Below are 24,240 nucleotides of genomic sequence, written 5' to 3' on the forward strand. Positions count from 1 at the left end.
GCAGAGAACCTGACCTCCAGACAAATGGACATCACCAGCAAAAGTCCAGCCTCAATTTCCTCTTTGCTCCTCCAATTAGAAGCCTGGGAGAAGAAATGGAAACTTCCATTCTCCATTCCTTCTTACAACAACCTCGACATTCTTTATGACACATATATGCATATAAATGAAATATGAAAATGACTGGCCCATAATTTATCTGCCTACCCAAAGCAAGCCATTGTACTAGTTTGGGAACAGTTCAAAAAAGTAAATGCTGTTTCTTTCAGGAAATAGTAGAGATATTCTCTCATAGGGATCATTACTAAAAATTAGGCCCTGAAATTTATCAGGGACTCCTGCCACAAGAAGACAGTTTGGAGAATCAGGAGAGAGAAATGAAGGTGCCAAGTCACTGGCTTTAATTCCACAGCAGAAACATACTGACTTTAGGGCAAAGCAAAACCCCAGGCTCGACACTGGGTCAGTGGTTTCCTGTTTCCACTGAAGTACTATTATTAAAAATCTCACAAGGAGTTAGAAAAAAAGTATCATATAAATACAATTTTAAAATTCACATTGTATTCTAGTAAATTCTAAAAATGATTATGATACAAATAGTAGAACTAAGGAAAAATTCACTGAGATGTTTCATTTCTAAAAAGCTACAGGTACTACAAACATAGCTTACACTTGTTGTAAAACCTCACATTTCAACACCTGGAGTCATAATTTGGTCACAATTACATCATAAGATTTTAGTGTCTCAAGGCTATCTTCCTTTAGCCCTTAAAACAAAATAAAAAATTAACAAATTAATTCCCTTCAAAAAAAAGAGTTTGCTTTGAGAAAACCTTTATTGCATATCATTGAATTCATTTCTATTTGAACAAACAGTACACAAAACAAAGGTTCATGCTGTGAAAACCCCTGAAACTTCTAATCAGCAGTCTGCAAGGACTATGGACTTGGTTTTTGTGTCTTTTAAGGCACACATTGCCCATTTGTTTTTAACTTTTGAGGATAATTGTTTTCTATTTTTAATGTGCATTACAGAACCTCTCCCCATGAGACCACAGTTTCTGACCCTCAAATTCTACTCTTTTCTGTGAGACTGAATGTGCCTATGAAGGGCCCCGTATATCACACAGACTTCACAAGGCCGTGCAAGTATTAATAAAATCGTCCTTGTGAGATCCAATATGCATTTGCTATGTGCTTTAATTGTCATATATGTATAGGGTACTCTTTCAACTTTGTACTTTAACACTGAAGAAGAAGAAAAAACTTATGCATAAATACAAAAATCCTGATCCACTCCGACCAAAAGAAGCATCCATCACATAACAGGTGTCCTGCAGAACCAAATATTGGACTGTTCGCTGGTGATGGTTTCTTTCTTATTCTGCCCTGGTTTTAAAATGCAGTGATTACTGGACATACAGCAACCATCCCTTCTCTCTCAGGGATGGACCTTCAGAGTGGCCCAGGACAGGGTTAGTGAGTAGTCTGAAGTCACTTTCAGACCAGGCATTGTTTTCCACAGATGTCATAATCAACACAGTCAAAATAGCTGGAAGCAAGAGATTAAGAGGTAGAGTAAAGAAGGGCATAGAGAACACATTCTAAAACTATGGCAAAGTAAAGAAAGAACAAGAATCCAATAGCTTCCCTAATCAAAGGTAGGCTTTTTATTTTTAAATAAACCCAGCATAAAGCTGAAAAGACATTAACTATTGCTTTTAAAAATATAATCCTAGCTCTTGATTAATTATAGCTATCAACTTGCCCAAAATAAGTCTTTAAACATACTATACCTGATATTAAAATATCCATACAGTCTCCCAACTCAGCTACACATTGTATTTTCCTCTATAGTACAAATAACCCTGATAGCTACTTTTTACAACAGCAGAATATAGATACTGGAGGGTCATCTTCTAATCTGTATTTTCCAGAATTGGGTAGATCTTTGCACTCTGATATAAATGTGCGAAGTTCAGTCTCTGGGAATCCATCTTGCTGGTAATGCTATACAGAAGAATAAAAATTGAAAGAAAATAAAACCTCTCATTAATAAACCTCTTGAAAACAACTTTACTCCCAATTTAAAATAGATCATTTGGCAAAGGAGGCAATCTTTTCTAGAGGGCTCAGTCACTTTCGAGTATTTTCAGGGAGGATGTCGTCTCTAGAACCATTCTTAGGCTTGGCTATGGTCAAGTGGATCTGGGATTCTGCAGTGCCCTCCTCACCTCTCCTTTGTGGGTCTGGTTCAACCCAAAATGAGCATGTTGAATCTGAATCTGAGCTCTCTTTTCAGGGAGCATCCAGCCAGCCCTGGCCCAAGTCTGAGAAGCTCTGTACCACTTCGCCATGCAGCCCATGACTTTCAGGCCAGTATGAAGTAGACACCTTGGATAGAACTTAGTTGAGGCCACAAGAAGTCGAGCTAATGTAGATCAACAATGGTGTTGTGGGGGTGGCAGACCCAGCCTTCCTCTGAAGGCCTCAGCAACCTGATGCTCCTGAGCTGGTCCAGGTGTCTGGACAAAGGCGTGAATGCTGTGAGGGGCCTTTCAGTCTGCGCACACTTTTGAGTCGCTCTTCTGGACAGACAGGCTTGTTTCAGGGCCTAATGTTCATATCAGTGTGATGTCTAATATCTCTAGAATGTGCTCTGACCAGAAAGGATCAAAAATAACTTAGCTTGCCCATTTGGAAGTGCTCTGAGCCCATGAAAAGAGGTTAACATCTAAACTATGAGTCTCATGCTTGTGTCATGGAGAGTTGTCAACTCATACCACTCTTAGAGATACCGGATGTCACCCTCAAATAACATACAGTTTTCTGCATGTAGAGTGGAAGGTAGTAAATTTTTAGAGCATCATGGGGAGGGATTCGGATGCGTACAACTACATTCTTTCCCAGTGACCTCGGTGACACTAAGAACACATCTGCCAAGCAAGTACCGAGGACAGTCATTTCCCGAAATCTGATTCAGTAAGAATGATTTCATGGCCCTGGCTTCATGAGCAAGGTATCATAATTATCAACTCATAAGCCATCAACTCCTGATGGCCTTCTCTTTATTTCTGGACCATTCACATGGCATCATGTTTCATTAGACCCTCATAGTCAGAAAAAAAGTCGCCAAGTGAAAGTGTCTATGCTAATAGTGGGCCTAACAGTATAAGGTTATTAGAAATTTAAATCTATATGGATTTTTATCCTGCCTTTCTCTATTTCAAAGGGCTCAAACTGATTTTAAAATATCCATGTGAATGACAATATGAAAAATGACAGCTTTTCAAGTCAAGTTTCCAGCTGTATAACACATACATGACTAGTACTTGACACATCCATTCCTTCACTGTTCTCAAGACCACGCTTCTGGGGCCACGCAGAGCTTTGCAAAGAGTAATGGGTTCAGTGACAGCACGCTCCAAATGAGGAGGCCAATTTTTCTTTACGAAAATTCAATTTTAAGCATTTCCCACCCCAAAGTGTAGCTTTCTAAAAGGCATCTGTTTTATTCACCCAATACCTACCTATTGACCCTTATAATTCTAACGAAAGGTTAGAAAGCTTGTATGAAAAAGCCCAGTTATTCAGAACAAAACTTTCAACAATCAAGAAATTCTATTTCTCCTTCACATCTGTTTCTCAGTATTTAAAACTGAAGTCCTTCATCTCTACCCTGAAGTAATTAACATTCCATCAATTCCCCTCCCCCCCCATAGACACTGTATTTTATTGTCACCCTACAAGTTCTAGAGCAATGCTGCCACTTACGGCTCCTCATGAACCTACCTTAATTGTTTCATATGTATCAGTGATCAGTGCAATAAAAAGGCTTAAAATCATATATATAAAGAGGCTTATGAATGTGTAGAGGTAAATTCTGCTGAACAGCCAGACCAAGTAGCTTTTTCGCTGCATGTCTGCAAATGTGGCAAACATATCATCTCCATTTATCAGGGAAAAAAGGCACTCAGAGACCACATTCAGAGAACGGAACTGAAAAAAGAAGAGAGAAAAGTTTACTTTAGTCCATGTCCCTTCCCATGGGAAACTTTATTCATGACACCACATTAAAAATAATGGGGGGCGGCCGGTTTTCTCAGTGGTTAGAGCACAGTGCTCATGACACCAAAAGTCGCCGGTTCAATTCTCACATGTACCAGTGAGCCGCGCCCTCCACAACTAGATTGAAAACAACAGCTTGACCTGGAGCTGAGCTGCGCCCCCCACAACTAGATTGAAAACAAGGATTTGACATGGAGCTGATGTTTCCTGGAAAAACACACTGTTCCCCAATATTCCTCAATAAAAGTTATAAATAAATAAATAAAATAATGGGACCAGATATCCCAAGTTACCCTTTCAGACTAATAACCTGAGGTAACTACAAAGCATTTGCTTTGTGATACACACAACATGTACAAGCCTATTATTTTTCCTGGGACAAGCAGCTGCTTCTTGATGCGCCTCTTAATAAGAGCAGGCTAAAACGAAGGCAGAAGGGGCTGGTCTACACCCTCAGTGCTCTTGTGTGTCAAGCCTTATCCCCTCCCCTCCCCTTACCCCCTCCCTTTACCTTCATAAAAAGGGATCCTTGAAATGGTTCTGCAGAGAACCCAGATCCCAACCACGCATGCTCATACTTATTTTAAAGTTTATCCCACTTAAGATAATAGCATTATAGTCAAGACTGTAACTCCAGTAACAAATTTTCAAATATTTCTACAAGTTTCTCCCTATACTACTTTTTTAGATAAAGTCACATTTTGAGAAGCCTTATCTAAATAACCTACTCTAATATATATTGATCGATCACATTGACTAAACTTTATGTCTTTTGTGACATATTCCACAAAAGAAATTGAGGCAGTGAAGTATTCTCTCAAGTAGGTCCTACCGTACCAGTTTATAAACATGGCAATTAGATATACTACCTTCAACATTTTAAGGATGAGTCACAAAATAAAAGGAGTTCATTTGAAAAGAGAAAACAAGCCGCTGGCACTATTCTAAAAGCTTAATGGTACCAGGTAAAAGTTGTCTTAGTAGTACCTTTGCATGGTAAGGCCCCAGCACAATCCATCCACAGAAGCAATAGCCAAGATAAATCATAGCTGCACAGCAACAGAACCTCATGACATTGGGCAATGCTGCCTGAAGGGTCAGAATAAGGAGCTGGGAAAGTAAGAGACACCGTTAGAATCCTTTTGTCCTTCAGCCAAAGCAATGTAATAACTTTGAAAGAGAAATACCAAGAGCACGGAGAGCTATGGCATTCCTTACATTGTACTTCTGAAAGAAACTGAGGTAGCGGATGACCCCAATCCACACGAGCAACGTAGAGGTCCCAAGAAGTATGCTACAGACATCGTAACTCGTCAGACTCTAAAGCAGAGTGAAAAAATAATCAGAAATCCATTTAAGCAAGAAATACGTGATCATCAGAGAGATGCAAATGAAAACCACAATGAGATATCAGCTCACCCCAGTTAGAATGACTATCATCAACAAGGCAAATAGTAACAAGTGTTGGAGAGGCTGTGGAGAAAAAGGAACCCGCCTCATACACTGTTGGTGGGAATGCAGACTGGTGCAGCTGCTATGGAAGGCAGTGTGGAGGTTCCTCAAAAAATTATGAATAAAATTACCATACGACACCCAGCAATCCCTCTCCTGGGTATCTACTCAAAAAATCTGAAAACATTTACCCGTAAAGATACATGTGCTCTGATGTTCATTACAGCTTTATTTATGGTGGCCAAGACATGGAAACAACCAAAATGTCCTTCGACAGATGATTGGATAAAGAAGATGTGGTATATATACACAATGGAATACTATTCTGCCATAAGAAAAGATGAAATAGTGCCATTTGCGACAACATGGATGGATCTTGAGATTATTATGCTAAGCGAAATAAATCAGAAAAACTCGAAAACCACATGACTTCACTGGTATGTGGGATATAAAATTGAAAGCAACAAAGGAGCAAGATAAACAAATAAAGAAACAAAAACTCATAGTCACAGACTATAGTTTAGTGGTTACCAAAGGGTAAGGGGGGGAGGGAGGTCGTAAATGAGGGTAAACAGGGTCAAATATATGGTGACAAAAGGAGAACTGACTCTGGGTGGTGAACACACAATGTGATATATAGATGATATATTACAGAATTATACACTTGAAACCTATGTAATTTTACTAACCTTGTCACCCTAATAAATTTTAATTAAAAAAAAAGGAAAAGCTTGCCTAAAAGATTTCCTGACTACATTTAAGAAAATTACTGCTATCGATTCCAAATTTACTCGATACAATGTTTGAAAGAAATCATTTACTCTGCAAATTCTCACATTCTGGAAAAATAAATTACTATTAATGCAAATCTGATACTCACAATGGAATAAATAGGGGAGAAACGTACCTTGGCTTGGATTTCCATTTTCAGAATTGATCCAGTGATTGTCAATAAGTCACTAATAATAAGCATAATGTACCATCCATTGACAAATTCCATTCGATCAGAAACAGAAATCTCCTTCTTATAATGAAGAAGGAAAAAATTGACAAATTCCTTTAGGGAAAAGAAGGGAGGCACAGTGAATTTCTCTGTCAATCAAAATCTCTGTAACATTCCGAGAAAGCAACAACCCCTACCTGTTGAAGCTGAAGTCCTCTCATCACAGATCGAAAGCACAGGATTAACGAAGCCGAGCATATTAGAATAACAAAGCCATCGAAGATCATCATGTAATGAGTGTTCCTCTGAACTGGAAGGAAAAGGATTACCTGCTTATGAAGTGGGACATTAGCATGGTGACATCTCCTTCTTATTTTTTCATTTTTAGCCCCAGTTATTTTAACTGCTGCATTGTATAAAACAGTATAAATGTACAATACTTTATTTATATGGACGCTCAGATTGTAATCTGTTTTTCTTTACTGCAAACAATTCTGCAAGTCCTCTTTGGGTCCAGGTGCAAGTGATTCTTTAAGTGAATGAATGCCTAAAAGTGCAATTGTTGGGTTAAGACATATACAGAAGATGCCAAAAATACGTACACACATTTTAAGAAAGGAAAAAACTGCATTAACATTGTAATACTCAATATATACCAATAACAAAAGATGAATACAAGTTACATGTATACATTTTTTTGGCATCCCCGGTACATATTACTAAAAACAGATCCCAAGAGATTGCTTTCTAAAAATATCATGCCTGTTTACCTACCTACACATATCTCCACCACTAGATATTAGTAATCTTAACTTTTTCCAATCAAAAGGGCAAATCTATCAGTCCCAACAGTTTGAAATGCCATCTGTATCATGTACCAAATTACTGTATGTATTCAAGTACCATATCTTAACCTTTTGATGTTATTGTGTATTTTAATGCCTCGGACAAATACCTCTTATTACTCTTTTCTGGAATTTTTGCTGGCTATTCTTGCTTGTTTGTTTTCCATGTATTCTTTAGGATCAGATTGTCAAATTCCAATAAAATTCCGATTGGTAATTTTTGGAAGGGGATTGTGTCAAATTTATAAGTTAATTTAGGGAGAATTGACATACTCATGATGTTGAATTTGTTGTCCAAAAACATGGTGAGCCTTTCCATTGATTCAAGTCTTCTTTTTGTATCCTTCCAAAGCATTTTCAAGTTTTATATGGATCTTTCACACTCCTCTTTAGAATAATTTAGATAATGCAAGCATTCTTTACACAAAGACAACAAAGAGAAAAGCCCTGATATTCTTCCCATTAGTATTTTGAAAAGGTTAAAGGTCCTTCTTTTACACCTGAAACTAATTTAAAAAAATAAAATAAAATAATTAAAATAAAAGTCCCGCTTTTAAAAATTTCCACAGCCATCAAAGACCTTTAATTAACAATTTGTGGTCTCTTATTCCTAATATAGTTAGCCTCCTTGTACATCCTATTAAAATAAACTTATCTAGGTATAAAATATTTATTAAGAACCCACTATGTGCCAGGTGTTTTACCAGGTGCTGGAAAGATCCAATGGAGAACAAGACAGACAAGGCCCTGACCTTGTGGAACTCTATTCAACTGCAGTGAGACAAGCAAGGAAGTAAACAAGTAAATGAACAAAACACTTTCAGATAGGGGTGATATGAAGAAAATAAAGCATAATAGCTACCACAGAGTTCTAAGCACTTTATATGAATTAATTCATTGGATCCTCACAGCAAACCCAATGAGGTGGGCATGACTTTCCCCACTTCTCAGGTGAGAAAACTGAAGCACAGAGAGGTCACAGAACTTGTCCAAGAGTACATAGCCAGTAAGTAGCAGTCAGGCTTCAAATATTTGCAGTCTGTCTCCAGTGTCTGTCACTCTGTATTAGTGGTTCTTGGCACCCCTTGGGAACTTGTTAGAAATGCACATTCTCCGGCCCTATCCTAGATCCACTGAATCACAAACTGTTTTCACAAGCTCTCCAGGTGACACTAACATTGAGAACCACAGTTCTATATGAAGGAGGTGGTGTAAGGGAATGGGGAGAAGAGAGGTCATTTATACTGCGTAGTACAGGAAGGCCTCACCAAGGGAGCTGAGTGACGAGACAGAACCATCCGTGCAGAGATTCTGGAGAATCCCAAGTACAAAGTCCTGGCCAGTGTGAATGAAGCCAGGTGAAGAGAGGTGGGCAGAGGTCTCAGCCATCATAAGCTTTGTTATAGAACTTGTCTTTATTTAACAAGTTAGACCGCTCTTTACTGACAAAGCACTTTAGACTAGGTCTATAATGAAGCATCCTATTAGATTGGCCAAGTGGCATCTATTGTTACACAAATATCTAAATCTACTTTAGAAAAACTTAAAAACCAAGAAACAAACATTTGCAAGCAAGCCTATATGTCAGGCACTTTCATATGCTCTCTCATTTTCCTTAAAGTATTACGATGTTTACAGACGACAAAACAGGCTTGTGTTTCAAATAAACAATATGTGATTGAAATAAAATTTCTGATTCAAGAGCCTCATATATTTGAAGTTACCTATTAGTGAAAAGAATACGAGAATACTTTATTTACTCTTACTATCTCATTTGACTACTTCTGAACTTTGTGCATCAACCAGTAGGAAACCTTAAAACAGTTATTGCCCAAGTATGGTATGAGTAATGACTACCTGCACATTCCTAGGCCCCTCCTCAGAACCACTGACCGACCGTCTTAAAGGAGCTGGGAAGACTGCATCTTAGGTACCTGGGATGATTCTTCTGCTCACTAGAATCCAAGAACTGCTGATCTACTCCTTAAGTCCAGCACAACATATAATTAAGTCCCTTACAAGGGACTAGAAAATGAGATAGGTCAGTTCTTTCCAGTCAGTTCACTCCAGTTCAGTTCCAGAATTCTTCATAGCATTTAGTCTATATCTGAATTGGTGTCAATATTTCTAGGAATGTACCCTTTTCTTATTCACTCTACCTTTTGACCTGGATAGAAGATGACTATAATGTGCGGGATGCTTCAGGGTCAAATCCTACTTGACTTCTCCATGGCTATATACCCTTGGACACCAAGATTTTCTTTTGAGTCTTAGTTTCTTCATCTGTCCAAAGAGGGAGGCTGCTTATCTCAAACATATTTTAAAATATTAAAATAAGAAAAATGTAGGTGGAAATACTTATACAATAGGAATTCAATAAATATTGGTTTGGGTGTAAATGATTTTTATTTTTTCTGTAGGGATTATAAGCTTTTTTTTTTTTTTTTTAAAGTAAGGAGTGGGCCAATGAAGGCACATGGAGATAGCAGGAAAAGTCATTCCTATTATTAACTTATGTATTGCCTAGAACACTGGATATCTACAATATCTACAATGAATTGATCTACCTTCACAGAATTAGGGACTTGGAAATGGAACAATTCTTTTATTTGATGCTCCACATTTCTCTTGGAATAGTCATTTAATAACCATTTTGGAAACTAGTAAAATGCATCAGTTACCTGATCCAGACACATGCCAGTCTTTACATTCTTTGATGGAAATATCATTATCAAAACTTATCTTAATTCTTCCACTATGGGCTTTGTTGTCAAATGTTATCTGTGAAGAAAAGAAAAAGGATCAAAAACATTACAGTTTTTTGAAGCCAAGACAACTTCATGTATTAATTAGGAAACAACTCTTTCAGTGTGAGAAGAGACCCAGATTCTCATTCCCGACCTATTGCTAACTCAGTTCAACTTTGGGAAGTTCACTTTATATCTCTGTGAAATGAGAAGTTTGAACTACATCTTTTATAGAGACCTTTTAGCCTCTAAAGTTCTATGTTTCTAAGACTGTATTCCAGCCCTCGACAACTTAGAAAACAAGAGAATTTCCCTCTCCTTACCATTCAAAGTACCTCTAGATGTTGTCTTGATATGAGCAAGAGCTGGTACAAAATTTCCAGTTATAAAATAAGTAAGCCATGAGATGTAGTGTACGAGTACAACACAGACAATATAGCCAATAATATTGTAGTAACTGCATGGTGACAGATGGTTACTAGACTTGGAGTCGTGATCATATCATAGGGTATAAGCTGAACCCCGATGTTGTACACCTGAAACTAATATAATATTGTATGCCAACCACAATAATTTTTTTTTAAAAGAGCTGGTACAATTGTGGGGTTTTTTTTTTATCTTTAAGCAGGTCCTCAGCTAGGGATAGATTTTCAGTGCTATTGCAATTCTTACTAATAGAAAGGTTCTTTATTTCTGTCTTGAAACATTTCAGGTGGAACTTTATTGATTTTCCTTCTGGACCTGGGTTCCTTAGTCACTCTAGACCCATATGTTTTACAAAGGATGTAGTCCAGGGAATTGACAGCCATGTCTTGCTTCAAGGACACCATTTCAGGACACCAGGCATCAAATACACAAAGCCATTGCAGAACAACTTCCATAGTCCTTCTACTGTTTTCCCCTTCTAGCTCCCTCCGCCAGTCCCATGCAGGGACTGGAAAGGCAAGGCAAGAAAATCAGTCTTTTTTGTGTCTGTGTGTGCCTCCTCTCTCAAGTACTAAGGAAAAAACAATGTTATTTCAAGTCTGTCATTTAAATGAGTTTTACTGAAGCTTCTCCACGTAGGGTAATCAGATATCACTTCAGATATAAGATTTTGAATAAATTCAGTGAATCTGGTTACTCTGTTTCCTCATATTGGTCTGTAAGCTTCTTTCCTTGACAAGCAACCAAGGGCATCGTCAGTGTCTGCCCACCTCCATAGCTGCTGGAGGCCTCAGCCCATAGGCTCACACAACGAAGATGATCAGTAGTATTTGAATGAGTGAGAAATCCTTGCCAAGGAGAAACCATGCGTTTCCCACAGAAAGAGCCTCAGGGTTGTAGAAACAGTAGGTGCTCACTAAATGTCAATTTAGCTTAATGTCAATCATATTACAGTATATCTTAGAAGAAGCTAAATGCTTTAAATAAAGAGAAAAATATTGGATGGAATTAACAACAGATTAGATAGTATAGGAAAAAAAAGATTAGTGAATCATGAACACAAAGCAATAGAAACTATGCAAAATGAAACAGAGAAAAGAAACTGAAAAATAAAACAAAAAAAGAGAGCATCAGTGAGCTATGGGACAACTTTAGTGCCCAGATAAACATGTAATTAGAATCTCTGAAAAGTGAGGGGGAAGAGACAAAAAGTATCTGAAGAAATAATACTGAGTAAATGTCAAATATAATGAAAACTATAAACCCACAGAACCAAGATGCTCAATGAACTCCAAACACAAGAAACATGAAGAAAACTACACCAAGGCATATCACAATCAAATTGTTAAAATCAGAGATAAAGAGAAAATTTTAAAAGCAGCTTGAGGGGAGAGAACACATCCCATACAGAAGAATAAAGACGAAGATGACAGCAGATTTTTCTCATCAGACACAATGCAAGCTGGAAGAGCAATATCTTTAAAGTACAGGAGAAAAAAACAACCTAGAATTCTATATCCAGTGAAACTATCTTTTAAAAATGAAGGTAACATACTTCTTCAGACTTACAAAAGCTGAGAGAATTCATCCTCAGCAGACGTGCACTATAAAAAATGTTAAAGAAGGCCCTTCAGGCAGAAGGAAAACGAGTCCAGATGGAAACCTACACAATTAGTTGAGTATCGTGGACATAGCTTTTGATACAAACTACTGCTGAAGTAATAGAAATTTGGGTCATATGAAGGTATGTCGTATAACATGCTTTCCTGCATATGCCCACACAGTGTTGGGTTACTGACTCTAATCCTCGTGAGGTGATGGACTCACATGAGAGGCATCTTGTGCTCTCTAAAGAGCATTAATAGCTCCATTTACAAGTGGAATGTAGAGAATACCGACGTGATTAGGGTGGGCTGAAGGGGGAGAAACTAACCAGAGCATTCGGCAGCACAAGGAAGGCACTGTGAGCAGTAACCCAAAGGCTATAAACATTCCTGGTGAGGAAACTCAGCAAGAACACTTGACAATGACCTTATGCCAACAGCCACAGACTACTAAAAGCTGACCATACAGAATCTACAAAACTCTGCTCCTTTTGTATTTGAACTCCTACACAGTGCCAGACTCTGTTCTTGGTACTGCAGAGACAGCAATGAACAAGGCAAGGTCCCTGCCCTCATAGAATTTACACTGAGGTGTAGAAGACAGATATAAAAAAAATAAAGCCAGCTGTACCAATACTTCCCCTATGCACATTCAAGTGGAAACATCTTATATATTTGATCAGGCCTTAAGGTAAATAGATGGAACATGTAACTAGATAAAATCATTTTTCTCCCGACCAGAACCACATCCCGCCAAGCCCACACTTACAGTGAGAGTAAAGTCATAACAGTCAGGGAGCTCGTGATGACGAATAGTCTGCAGATTAATGGCCTTCAGTTTAAACTTCAGCTCCACTGTTAGAAGTCTAGAAGACAGAGACTTTAGTGCAGTGAAAACATATACACATGAACATAAGTTTCACTCCCGTCTATTTCCCTCACCTGTGAAAGTCCAGGGTTAAGTTGAGTTTATTTTCTTCTAGTGTTCCAATGTAAAAAGATTCATCTGGCTCCACAGAGAAACATTCTGCCATAGAAATGAACAAAACATAATAAAGAAGCCAAAATAAATAAAACTGCATCTTGAAAATACATTTAAAACTAGATATTCTGATTCTAGTATTTTTCTGAATGAAGATTTTAAAGGCTAGACAGCCACAGCACTTGGTTACAATGACTCATTTGTTTTTAAGACATAATTGGCTATAGTACTGCAGTAGATGGGAATGGAGAAAGATCTGAACTCTGTCTCATTAGTCCTCTACAGAATGCTATCTTCCTTCCTGTTTTTCAATCCTATGCTTTGAGTCCTTCCTCACTTTTTTGTATTTTAAACATAGGTTTGAAGCATTTGCAGTGTCTATGAAAAAATTTTCTTAGTTAATGGATCTATTTTTTAATACTACGTGTTGACTATTTTTCCCCAATAAGCACTTTAAAATGAGGAAGATAGTATCTTAGAAGGTTTTCACTAATCAGTACTGTAATCCTTTACTATCCCTCTCAAAAAAAAAAAAAAAAATGGCCAGTGGTTACTGTGAAAGCATTTGAATACTTACTTTTTAACTAAATGACCTAAGCTAATGTTTTAGGTACAAATCGCAAATAAAACTTTGCTGATAAGAATAAGTGTTAGTCTAAGTTCTGGTTGTCATTCCACCCCCCAACCTACCCCCAAAGATACTGAATAGTGAAAGGCTATTGAGGGGAGGGAGTTTGATATACATCAAGAACTTGCCAGCATGAAGTTTGTAAGGATATCTGCTTATTTAACTGGCTTATCCAGCACGAGAGGCAGTGGAATATAGTAGATAAGAGCACAGACAGCCTGGGTCAAATTTCAGCACTGCCTCTTACCAGTTTCATCTTGAGCAGATCACTTAACTCTCTGAGCCGTGTTTTAGTTTTCTATAAAATAGGGATAATAATAATAAATCTTAACTTGATGGAACTTTTTTTTTTGAAGAATCATGAGTTATACTTGTAACCAACTGACAGATGATATCCTTATTTAGTAAAGGGCTTAGAACAGTACTTGGTTGACACATAATAACTCCTATAGGGTTCTTACAACGACCTAATAGCACAGACCAAATCAATGTTGAAATTACAATGTGGAGATGAAATTACTGATTTTAAGTATAAATCAAGACGTTATGAAGTAGAAATTCTAGCTTATAGAAGAACATTACCAGTTTCAATTTTTGGATCAATGTCAAAGGTGTCATTTCCAGGACAGATGTTTCCTTGCTTGTAGAAATGCTGACAGATCGCCATACCAGACTGCTCCGTACCCTTACTCTCATAAGCATGATTCCCAATTGAGATGTTGCGTAACTGCAAGTACTTCAACCAAAAAGAGAAACAGAAAATGAGAATGCCAGCCAGGGCTGAAGCGAAGCCATGATACCCCTCCCTTCCTGACTTGGAAGCTAGCAGGCTCCCACCTCCACTCTGGGTGGAGACATGTGCATTGATACACAGAGTAAGTGACATGCTACATGCTACCAGGACAGCAGAGGGGCGAAGGGCACTCAAAAATCGGAGCTCTGAGTTCAAGTGCCAGTTCTGTGACCTCAGGCAAGTCACAAACTTTCTGAGCTTCTGGCTCCTTATCTGCAAAATTAAAGGTTTAAGCCACATAATCTTTGAGATTCTTTCCTCCTTCAAAGAACTATGTCCAGGAAGTGGTTTGTACATTCAGTGCGGATACAAAGTTTATTTATCTTTGACATATTTTCTGTAAAATCAGAATTTTGCTTTACTACTGCAATATAAGAAGACGTCTACAACTGTGGCAGGCTAACCAGCAAAACTTTCGATAAGAAAATGTTTTTAAATATTTATCTTTGCAAGAATACAGTGTAGTCACTGTCATACCAATATTCCCCTGTTCTAGTGAACCCTCTAACTTAAACAAAATGTCACTTTTGTAAATAAGAATCTTATGGTACCTTTGAATAATTGTCAACTTAAAACTCTTAATGGATTCGTGTAGAATAGAAACAAAAAACTAAGTGTTTAAGAGGTTATTGTGAACAATGGTGTTTGGCACAATTGGTGATACAAAGATAAGGATATGGTATCTGTCTCTTGGAATTAATAATTTAGTGGGATGGACACACAGATAAATAATTCTACTAAAAGACGAATATAAAACATGCTAGGATAAATGAAGGAAATGATTTACAATATGGGCCCATGGAATTGACTCTAAGCTGGGCCTTGTCAAAGCCACCAATAAGCAGCATGTTATGAAGTCTGATGCTTCGTTCTTAGTCCTCATCTAACTTCACTTCTCCATGGTGCCTGATGCAGTTGAGTGCTTACCCCTTCGTGGGATACTTCCTTCACTTGACTTCTTGGGACAGAGACTGCTCCTTCTCAGTTTCCTTAGCTGAATCCTCCTCGTGCCAACCTCTACATCTCAGAGTGCCTTGGATTCAGTCTTCGACCTTTATCCACATTCTCTCCACAATCTTAACCAGTCCCATGCTTTATACACCATCTATGTGCTGATGACTTCCAAATTTATATCTCCAGCCCTGACCTCTTCAATCTACCTATATGACACCTATGGTGTCTAAGAGGAATCTGAAACATAAATAGACCAACAGGAAAAGCAGGCTCCTTCTACAATAATTACCTTTTCAATAAACGACTCCATAAGTCAATCAGTTCAGGCCAAAACCTAGGAATGATCCTTCAGTCTCCTTCTCTCATACTCCATTTCCAATCCATCAGAAAATCAGGCATTACTTTCAAATGATATCCCACGTCTGACCACCTCTCATTACCTTCACCGCTACCACCTTAGTCCACACCAGTCATCTCCCACCTGCTTAGCCTGGTTTTCCTGCTTCCAATCTGGACTCTCACCACAGTCGAGTCTTCAGAAAGAACTCATAGGATTGCTATAGAGAGTAAGTGAATTAACACATGTAAAACCCTTAGAACAGCGACCACCAAAATGTGAACCTGTTCGAGACTTTGTTTCTGCTGTTTCTTCTCTCTGGAAGCTTCTTCCCTGAGATAGCCACTGGCTGCCTCGTCACTCTTTTGTCTGTTCTCTGCTCACCTATCACCTTATCAGAGAGGCCTTCCCTGACCACCTCCAGTCATTCATTCTTCCTTCTTCTTCTTTTGTTTACAGTATACTTATGATCAACTGACAGGTGATATCTTTATTTAGTTATTTTCTGCCTTTTTCTTCCTATTAGAATATGACTTCCTTGACTTTTTCTATTTGTTCACTGCTGTATTCATGTACCAAAAACAATATCTGATACATGACAGATACTAAAAATTTAAGTGACTACATGTTAGGCTTTGCTAACACTTACTGTCTCTCCCCTACTGAAAGCCCTCCCATGGCTTCCTGTCTCTCTCAGAGTCAACTTCAATGTTTCTTGATAGGGCCCATAGAGCCCTGAGAGATCTGACCCTGTCACACTTGCCTTCTTGGCATTTCCTTAAACATCTCAATGTTTTCTGGCCTACAGGGCCTTTGTTGTTGCTACTTCTATAGCCTGGAACATTCTTCCCCAGACTTTATGCTTTCAGAGAGGCCTTTTCTGACCACCCAGGACTGTAAGACCTTGTGCTACCTTACTGTACTTCATAACATTCATCATCATATGAAATCAAATGATTCAGCTTAAACTTGTTTAAAATCCATCTCCAGCATTAGAATGCAAATTCCACAGGGCAAGGGACTGCTCAAGTCCACCACTTCTCAACTCCAGCACTTAGAACAGTATTAGGTACACCGTAGGTGCTCAAATGTTTGTCAAATTAATGGTGAGGTAAAAAAAATATTATAATGTGATAGTGGCTCTTCATTTATTAGACCTACTCAATGCACAGTGAGATGATAAACTGCTAGGATAAGACATTGGGTTATAGCACCAAGATTTCTGTTAGCATTGGGACTGGGAAAATAAGCCAGAAATCCATAGTAATAGAACTAAGATGGATAAATGGTTAAACAGCATTACGTCCTACATGTAGGAGGAAGAGTATAATGCTGGAGATTTTTATTTTCTATTCTGAGAAATAAGTGTATTAAGTCTTTCTAAAGCTACTCTGAACTAAATTGGTATTTTTATGTGGGGGGATAGGGAGGATGTAAGAAGTGAAAAGTCCATCAAATGAAAAAGAAAGTAAAAGATATTGAGTGTGGTAAGGTACTTCAGGCACATGAGAAGGCAGAGTTCTTTGGAAATGACAATCATGCCGGGGAAAACAGAAGGCAGTAGGAAAAAAGGAAGGCCAGACATGAGATAGATTGACTCCATAACAGAAACCATAGATATGAGTCCTCAGGAGCAGAGCAGGGCTGTTAAGGACAGGACATGGTGGGCATCATTCATTCACAGGGTCGCCAGGAGTTGGAGCCAACGCAACATCGCGTAACACACACAAGGTACCAACTAGAACAGTGTGCCTGAAACGTGGGCTGTATAATGGGAGGTAAAGCTGGAAAGGCAAGTAGCGGTCATGAAGTAGAGTCACACGTAAACAGAGTCCTATAGCCCTTTCTGAGTGTCCACCTATTTGTGAGGCAATCCTTATGAGGATTACCTAAAGATCTGAAACTCCTGGCCACAGAAACTGTGTGTCTTAAACCTTGTAATATCTGGAAACACAACCAATCTGAGGCACAGGGCTGCAGGATCCTGCTGACATTACAAGCTATGCTATGGCCAGACGTCCTTCTGTCCTAATAAGACTCTTTGTGAAGGTCTGAGCACCTGCAAGAGCTGGATGGTCGGGGGCAAGTGGCAGGGCTGTGTCCAGCTAAAGGGCAGCTCTGGAGCCCAAGTTGGAAGACTCTGGGACAGGAATGTGGTATGGGACTATGGCTGTAAAAAGGGTGACCTGTGGAATTGACTGATGGGGCACCTAAGTGGCTGTGGCCTCTGCGGAGCTTTAATCAGGCTGGACATCTGTCTCCTCTTGCCTCTGCAGCTCTGCCTTGAGAGAAGGAATTTTTCACACAGATACATGGGTCCCAGGTCATCCTTTGGGAGACAATATAAAAAGACATTAAAGATCCTAATCTGAGTGATGCGGCACCTAAAGTAAAGCAGATTAATACCACTGCTCCTCGGTGGTCCTTCTGTGATCACTTGCTCCTAACACATATAATGAGCCTTTGAGCTCATTTATTCATTCACAAAAACCTGACTGCCTGTTCTGTACCTCTGCCTTCATGGGATAAGTACATCAAATGCTGTGGCACTAAACACTTACGTGTGTGTGAGCGCACATGCACATGAGCGTATGTATATCGGGGGTGCCAAAAAATGCATTCAAGTGGACACTTTGGTTAGCGTTGCTCAAGCAGTAGTTCGCTGTAATCAGAAGTGTCTGGACGCTGATGGTAACCACTTTGAGCACCTCTTGTAATTGCAGACGTCAAATGTGACTTGTATTCCTCTTTTGTTATCATTATAAACCGAGGATTACAATTTTAATAGCTTTTTCCTTTCTTAAAATGTGTGTACATTTTTTTGGCACCCTCTATATATATATATATAAAATGAGTGAAGAATATTATGCAACCAAATCTGTGATTTCAGGTGATTCCTTTAGAAAAGAGCCAAGAAGTGGTAGGGCAGTGGGTGGGGAAGAAGGGAAGCTAACCAGAGGCAGGAATTTATAGACTGTGCTAAAGCTGCAAGAGTAAATGATTCTAAAACCCCGAGGCATTACATCTAAACAACTGATCAGAAAGAGAAACAGGTCAGGGGAGCAGGTGGGAAGGGACAATGAACTTGCTTCAGACAGGGTGGTTCTGAGGTGCTGGCGAGCTGTCTGGCACGCAGCAGTGCAAGCGACTGTTTCGGAGTCAGCGTCGTGTCATCGTGGTGATGGCTGAGGCTGTATAGTGGAGGAAATTCTGCAGGAAAAGGACAAACCTTTGAGGCCTGCCCAAATGTAAGGGGCAGAGGAAAGCCAAGAACCCAGTAAAGATGATTTACAAATGGTTGAGGAAAGCCAGGATATAACTTAAAACAAAATTATATTTTGACATTCATATAAGCATATATAATAAACAAATAATGTTGTTATAACCAGTGTTGGATCACGATGAGCCCTAGAGATGATCCAGTGAGAGGACATCTGGGGGCTGAACCCTTCAGGATAACTAATTAGTAGTACAAATAACTGAGCTGAGAAGCCATTGTCCTACCTGTTAGTTCCCCTTGGTGACTATCACCTCAACTATCAATATATTCCTTACAGCAAACAAAGATCCCTCTTTAATATCAGTCCATATTTTCTCTTTCAGTTCTCTGGAATCAAGTAGAAAAGTGACCTCATTAAACCACAAAAATTCTAGTTATTCATGAAAATTGTGATCAAGATATTTTTACCTTCAACTAAAATTGCCTGATAGTACTTGGAAGACGGTGGGTGAACACTTGCCCAAGGAAAACCACTCCAATTAATATTATCTACTTATATACCAGGATAAGGAGTATACATATATTTTTATAAAGAATACGGAAATCTGATCAACAGAATGGCCTCAATACTAAATAGCACTATATTTTTAAAGCTAATTTTAAGCCTGCTAATAAAGGTAAATTAGAAGAAATTTAATGAACTATTTACCTCTTGCCTCTACGCTCCCCACCCAAAAAAAAAAAACTGAACAAACTACCAATTTGGTTCAGAATAGCTTTAGAGAAACTTAATAAGCTTAAAACAAAGATCTCAAAACTGAATATCTCCAGCATTATACTATTTTTTCCCTTACAAATTGTAGGACATAATTCTGTTTAACGACTTACGCAAATTCTATTACTGTAGATTTGGGGCCAATTTTCACAATCAGAATGCTAACAGAAAATCTAGGTACCATAATTCATATCCTGTCCTAGCAATTTACTATCTCACTGTGCATGAATTGTCTCTAAATAATGAAGAGCCATGATTACACTATAAAAATTTTTTGAAGGGTTGTAATAATTTTGAAATGTGATCTGCAAACTTACCCAGGTTGGAAATAGTGACTTCAAGAACACTTTCAATGACACATACAAAATAAGACATTTAGGACCTTGAGAAAAAATACTGTTTATAGTAAAAACAAATTGATTAGAAACTCACAATAGGAATTTGACTCATCTGTATGAAAAACAAGCTTACTTTTTTTGGCAGTTAATCAAAGTTACAATAAGATCGTTGTCATGTATGACATAAAGGCCTTAACTTATTTTTTAAATGAACTTTCAAGTCTTGCAAAGTTAATATTCTCAATATGTGTTAAGGGCCCATGAAAGCATACACTCTGAAAACTTAATGACTATGTCGGTAGGACCAGGGTCACAGTTAATAATTTTAAATCTTTGAGGCTGTCACTCATGCCAAGCCCTAGCTCTGATTTTTTTTTTAAATTAAATCTTTAAAGTTTCTGTCTCTCTGTTACTAAAGAAAAGCTTTTCTCAATTTCTAGTTTTGTAAAAGTTTGGTGGCAAGATTTTTTTTTTTAATTTTAATGGTTTTATACATGTCATTACAGAAATGTTCACCCTTCTATACTTCAGTGTCAGTTTCTATTATGTACAATGCTAACAATTTTCTAGTCTGTTCTTTTTCCCAAGTAAAAAATGCACAAGCACTCCTGAAAGGGGAAAATCCAGTAAATTCCATTAAGCTATCTGTGCATTTAGAGAGAGAGAGAGAGAGAGAGAGAGAGAGAGAGAGAGAGAGAATGCTTGATTTACCTGGTTCACAGCAAAGATGATCTGATTGTATACATCATTTTGTGTGTACACTGCATAAGTGTTATCCGTTTGGTCCACATATCCTTTTAGGAAGAGGTGTTTGAATGCTATAGTGTTATCTTCCTTGAAAGCTACCACCATCTGGTTACTTAGCCCAAAAAAGACCAGCTTAAAAGTAAAAAAGAAAAAGTAAGAAAAAAGCAATGAAATAAAAGGTCTCCCTACAATGATCAATTTATCAATTCAAGATTCAATGTCTAATTGATCCTGAGTATATTCAACAGAAATCAAACTTTTAGTAGCTATGAATTAATTTGTCCTTAAATATAGGGTAGGTTTCTAGTTCTAAAGTAAAAGTAAGTGGCTTTGCATCTTTTCAATATTTAGTTTCATGTCTGATCTCACATATGACATTGCCCCACCATCACAAGCTTTAGGAGCTCAGAGAAGTCCTTTAGGAGTTCTGTAGGCGGTCAAAGAAGCAAGGTCACTTTGGCTACAGAAATAGGAAGGTTTGCTTAAGAAAGACAGAATGACAGAAACCCTGAAGTATGTGCAGAACTTGGGCAGAGGACATTCGAGGGGCACATGGGAAAGGCTAAGAAGGTCGCATGGGACTTAGGGCTCTGTGGGGATGCTGAGCATACCCACATAATTCAATAAATCAACTGTGAGAAAAAAAGTGTGAGCAGAAAAAGTGGAGACAGATGGTGCACGGGCTTGAGTAGCAAGTAGAGGAGTTTTTAAATGAATTCCACAGGACATTAAGGTTTTGAAGCAGGTGTATAATATAATGCAAGAAACACTTTAGATAAGTCTACGTCCTACCGTCAATCTATATTCCAGGTCTAATTACCAAAACTGTGACAACAAGATCCAAAATAAAAATATCCTTTCAACTTATCTCTAAATTAAAGTATATTAATATAACATATCCTTAATATCCATGCAGGATGGACCTCAGAGTTTCACATGAAACCAGTTTGCCTCACACAAAAAGTTGTTTAAGTGCATTGCTGTCATATTAACATAAGCTCTTTCCAAAGTCTTACTTTACTCCAAGTCTTTTATCTTCTCTTCCCTCCCAAACCACCTCAATTTATCTCTCTTTCATACACCCACCCCCCTACCCCCTGCCCACATACACCATAAGTTTAGAACATACACTCTGAATTCAATCCCAGAGTCAGGCAGGATGTATTTTATATGGAAAAGGGGAACAACACTGGGAACCAACGTGCCATCCGGTATTCCATGAACTTTCCTCATACTAACCTCACAGAATATTCTCTAATATACCTATTTGCCACGATGATTACATAAAGACTCGAAGAAGTAAAACAATTTTTCCAAATCACATCACCAGCAAGCGTGTAGTTAAAATTTGAATTTGTCTAACAGACTATATCCAAGCTCTGTCTACCTTATCACGTTACACAAAGTAATCCAAGGTCTGAACAGAAGAAAATATACAAAGTAGACAAATCTTTTCCCCTCTCATCGCCCCTCGTGATGTATGTCCTATACCCTACACATGTCACTACTCTCCACCTAACTCAACTTCCATTTCTGAAGAGCCTTTTAAAGCTAAAAGTCCTATTTAAATCCCAATAAGATGATAGTTTCCTATTCCAAGGATTTTACATTTTTTGAAGCTGATGACCAAAAAGCGTCCAGAGAATTTGCAAAGACATTCTTACCAAGTCATTCAAATACATGCCAGCCGTGAGCTAGGTACTGAGGATACAGTGAGAAGGCAACAGTCCCTGCTCGTAAGGCCCTAGTGGCGGACGGGAGCACCAATGGCCGAGACAGAAGTGCTATAATTCAGAGACTGAGCCAGGAAGTGGGAAAAAGGAAATTTTAGTGGGGTGCCTATCACTGTACACATCTTTCTTTTGCTATTGCAGACACAAAAATCTCCACTTAATGGCAAGAATGCCTTCCTTTCCCTGAAAAGAGAGAATCTGTCATGATGTCACCCTCATTTGCTTAATTACAAAGTTGTCTTCATGTAATATTTGCTTGATGCTGAGATAATGATTAAGGAACCATCACAATTAAGAAATCCTCAGTTCCTTTCAAAAAACCTACCTGTAAACACCTTTTACATGTCTATTACTAACAGGCTTCACATTTTAAACCAGTGGCCAATTTTCCTCTTGACCACCCTAGGAAACACAGGAAGGTTAGATGAGCTCCCTAAAAGATGAAGGAATAATTAAGATCATAAGTCATAGAGGGAATAAATCTGAGTTTGAATTTCAGTTCTACTCTTCTTGTTTCCTGACTATGAGAGGCTATTTTCACCCCACTAAGCCTGTGTTCTCTGCTGTGATGTGGGAATACCACCATCTAGCTCCGATTTGTTTTAAGCATTAGACATGATGATGTCTATACAATGTTTAGCCTGAAACACAGGCACTCAAGTTGCACCTATCATTCTAATTAAAAACATTCATGTTCACCAGATACATACTTTCCCACCTATTCATAAGATAAAGTTTTCACTATTGTGACATTGTATTATCACCTGGAAATTAAGAATTTCAATTCCAACTTGCCAAATATCATTATGCTGAGAACTGAACATCCATTTTCATGGTAATATATTAGAGAAAGCACAGCTGCCTCTGAAGTCTTGATTCAATTACTTACTAGCATGTGGCTTTTAAAAAAACTCTCTATCAATTTCCTTCTCTGTAAAATAAGGGATACTAGTATTTACCCAATAAGAATGTTATTGGATTTACATAAATAATATTCTGGAACACAGTAGTCATTTAACTGTTCATTTCCCTTGACACAAGTAGCATCAGAAACTTAGGCAAGAATTCTACCAACTTTGTATGACTACAGAAATCACCTTAGCTTCTAACAATTTGAAGCATTTGTTCTCAATAATAAGTTAAGATTTAGTGACTTCAGGGTTTAATTTTTTTTCTCCTTGGTTATTTACTTACACATTTTTTCACCAAGAAAAGAAAGTGCTAATAAAAATAAACCTATCACATCTATTTCTGGAATTAAAAATTGCTTTTATTTTTGCTTTTTTGCTTTTAAGAAGTGATCATTACACTAACCAACAGAAAAACATATTTTCACATGAGTAAATCACAACCTGTACACATAAAGAATCACAAAATATAGTTTCTCCAAAAAAGTGTTAAGAAACACCAAGGAAGTGAGATTCAAAATCTCCTAAAAGGAAGTCTCACATTTCAGTATCTCTGCCATTCCTGTATTTGTTGACTACATTTTTCCAGTGCAAGACTCCCGTGATCACAGGACTGTGAGAATCCGAGTAATTGCCTTATCAGAAACCCTTGAAGTTTCTGAAGAGAGAGAAATTCCCAGGAAACAAACTAGGAAGCAAAAGAATCTTCTGGTTGGGCAACAGATAGTTTTCATGGCTGA

General features: G+C 38.1%; 1 protein-coding gene across 5 annotated transcripts in view; it reads right to left on the reverse strand.

Annotated features, from left to right (window-relative positions):
* Nucleotides 1-817: 817 nt before the first annotated feature.
* The window catches only part of MCOLN3 (mucolipin TRP cation channel 3), a 28,156-nt gene continuing 4,733 nt past the window's right edge, over nucleotides 818-24,240 (reverse strand). For all 5 annotated transcript variants that reach the window (XM_074335069.2, XM_019710214.3, XM_074335067.2 and 2 more), the window contains 11 exons: nucleotides 20,824-20,991; nucleotides 14,278-14,431; nucleotides 13,028-13,112; nucleotides 12,855-12,951; nucleotides 9,990-10,089; nucleotides 6,661-6,773; nucleotides 6,428-6,577; nucleotides 5,287-5,388; nucleotides 5,056-5,178; nucleotides 3,793-3,999; nucleotides 818-2,010 (listed from right to left, as the gene is read on the reverse strand). In XM_074335069.2, coding sequence (XP_074191170.2) covers nucleotides 1,876-2,010; nucleotides 3,793-3,999; nucleotides 5,056-5,178; nucleotides 5,287-5,388; nucleotides 6,428-6,577; nucleotides 6,661-6,773; nucleotides 9,990-10,089; nucleotides 12,855-12,951; nucleotides 13,028-13,112; nucleotides 14,278-14,431; nucleotides 20,824-20,991 — 1,434 coding nt within the window. In that variant the 3' untranslated portion in view covers nucleotides 818-1,875. The remainder of the gene's footprint in view (nucleotides 2,011-3,792; nucleotides 4,000-5,055; nucleotides 5,179-5,286; nucleotides 5,389-6,427; nucleotides 6,578-6,660; nucleotides 6,774-9,989; nucleotides 10,090-12,854; nucleotides 12,952-13,027; nucleotides 13,113-14,277; nucleotides 14,432-20,823; nucleotides 20,992-24,240) is intronic.

This window comes from Rhinolophus sinicus, chromosome 14 (assembly GCF_057876585.1).
Source record: "Rhinolophus sinicus isolate RSI-liver-muscle chromosome 14, RSI-T2T, whole genome shotgun sequence".
NCBI lineage: Eukaryota > Metazoa > Chordata > Mammalia > Chiroptera > Rhinolophidae > Rhinolophus > Rhinolophus sinicus.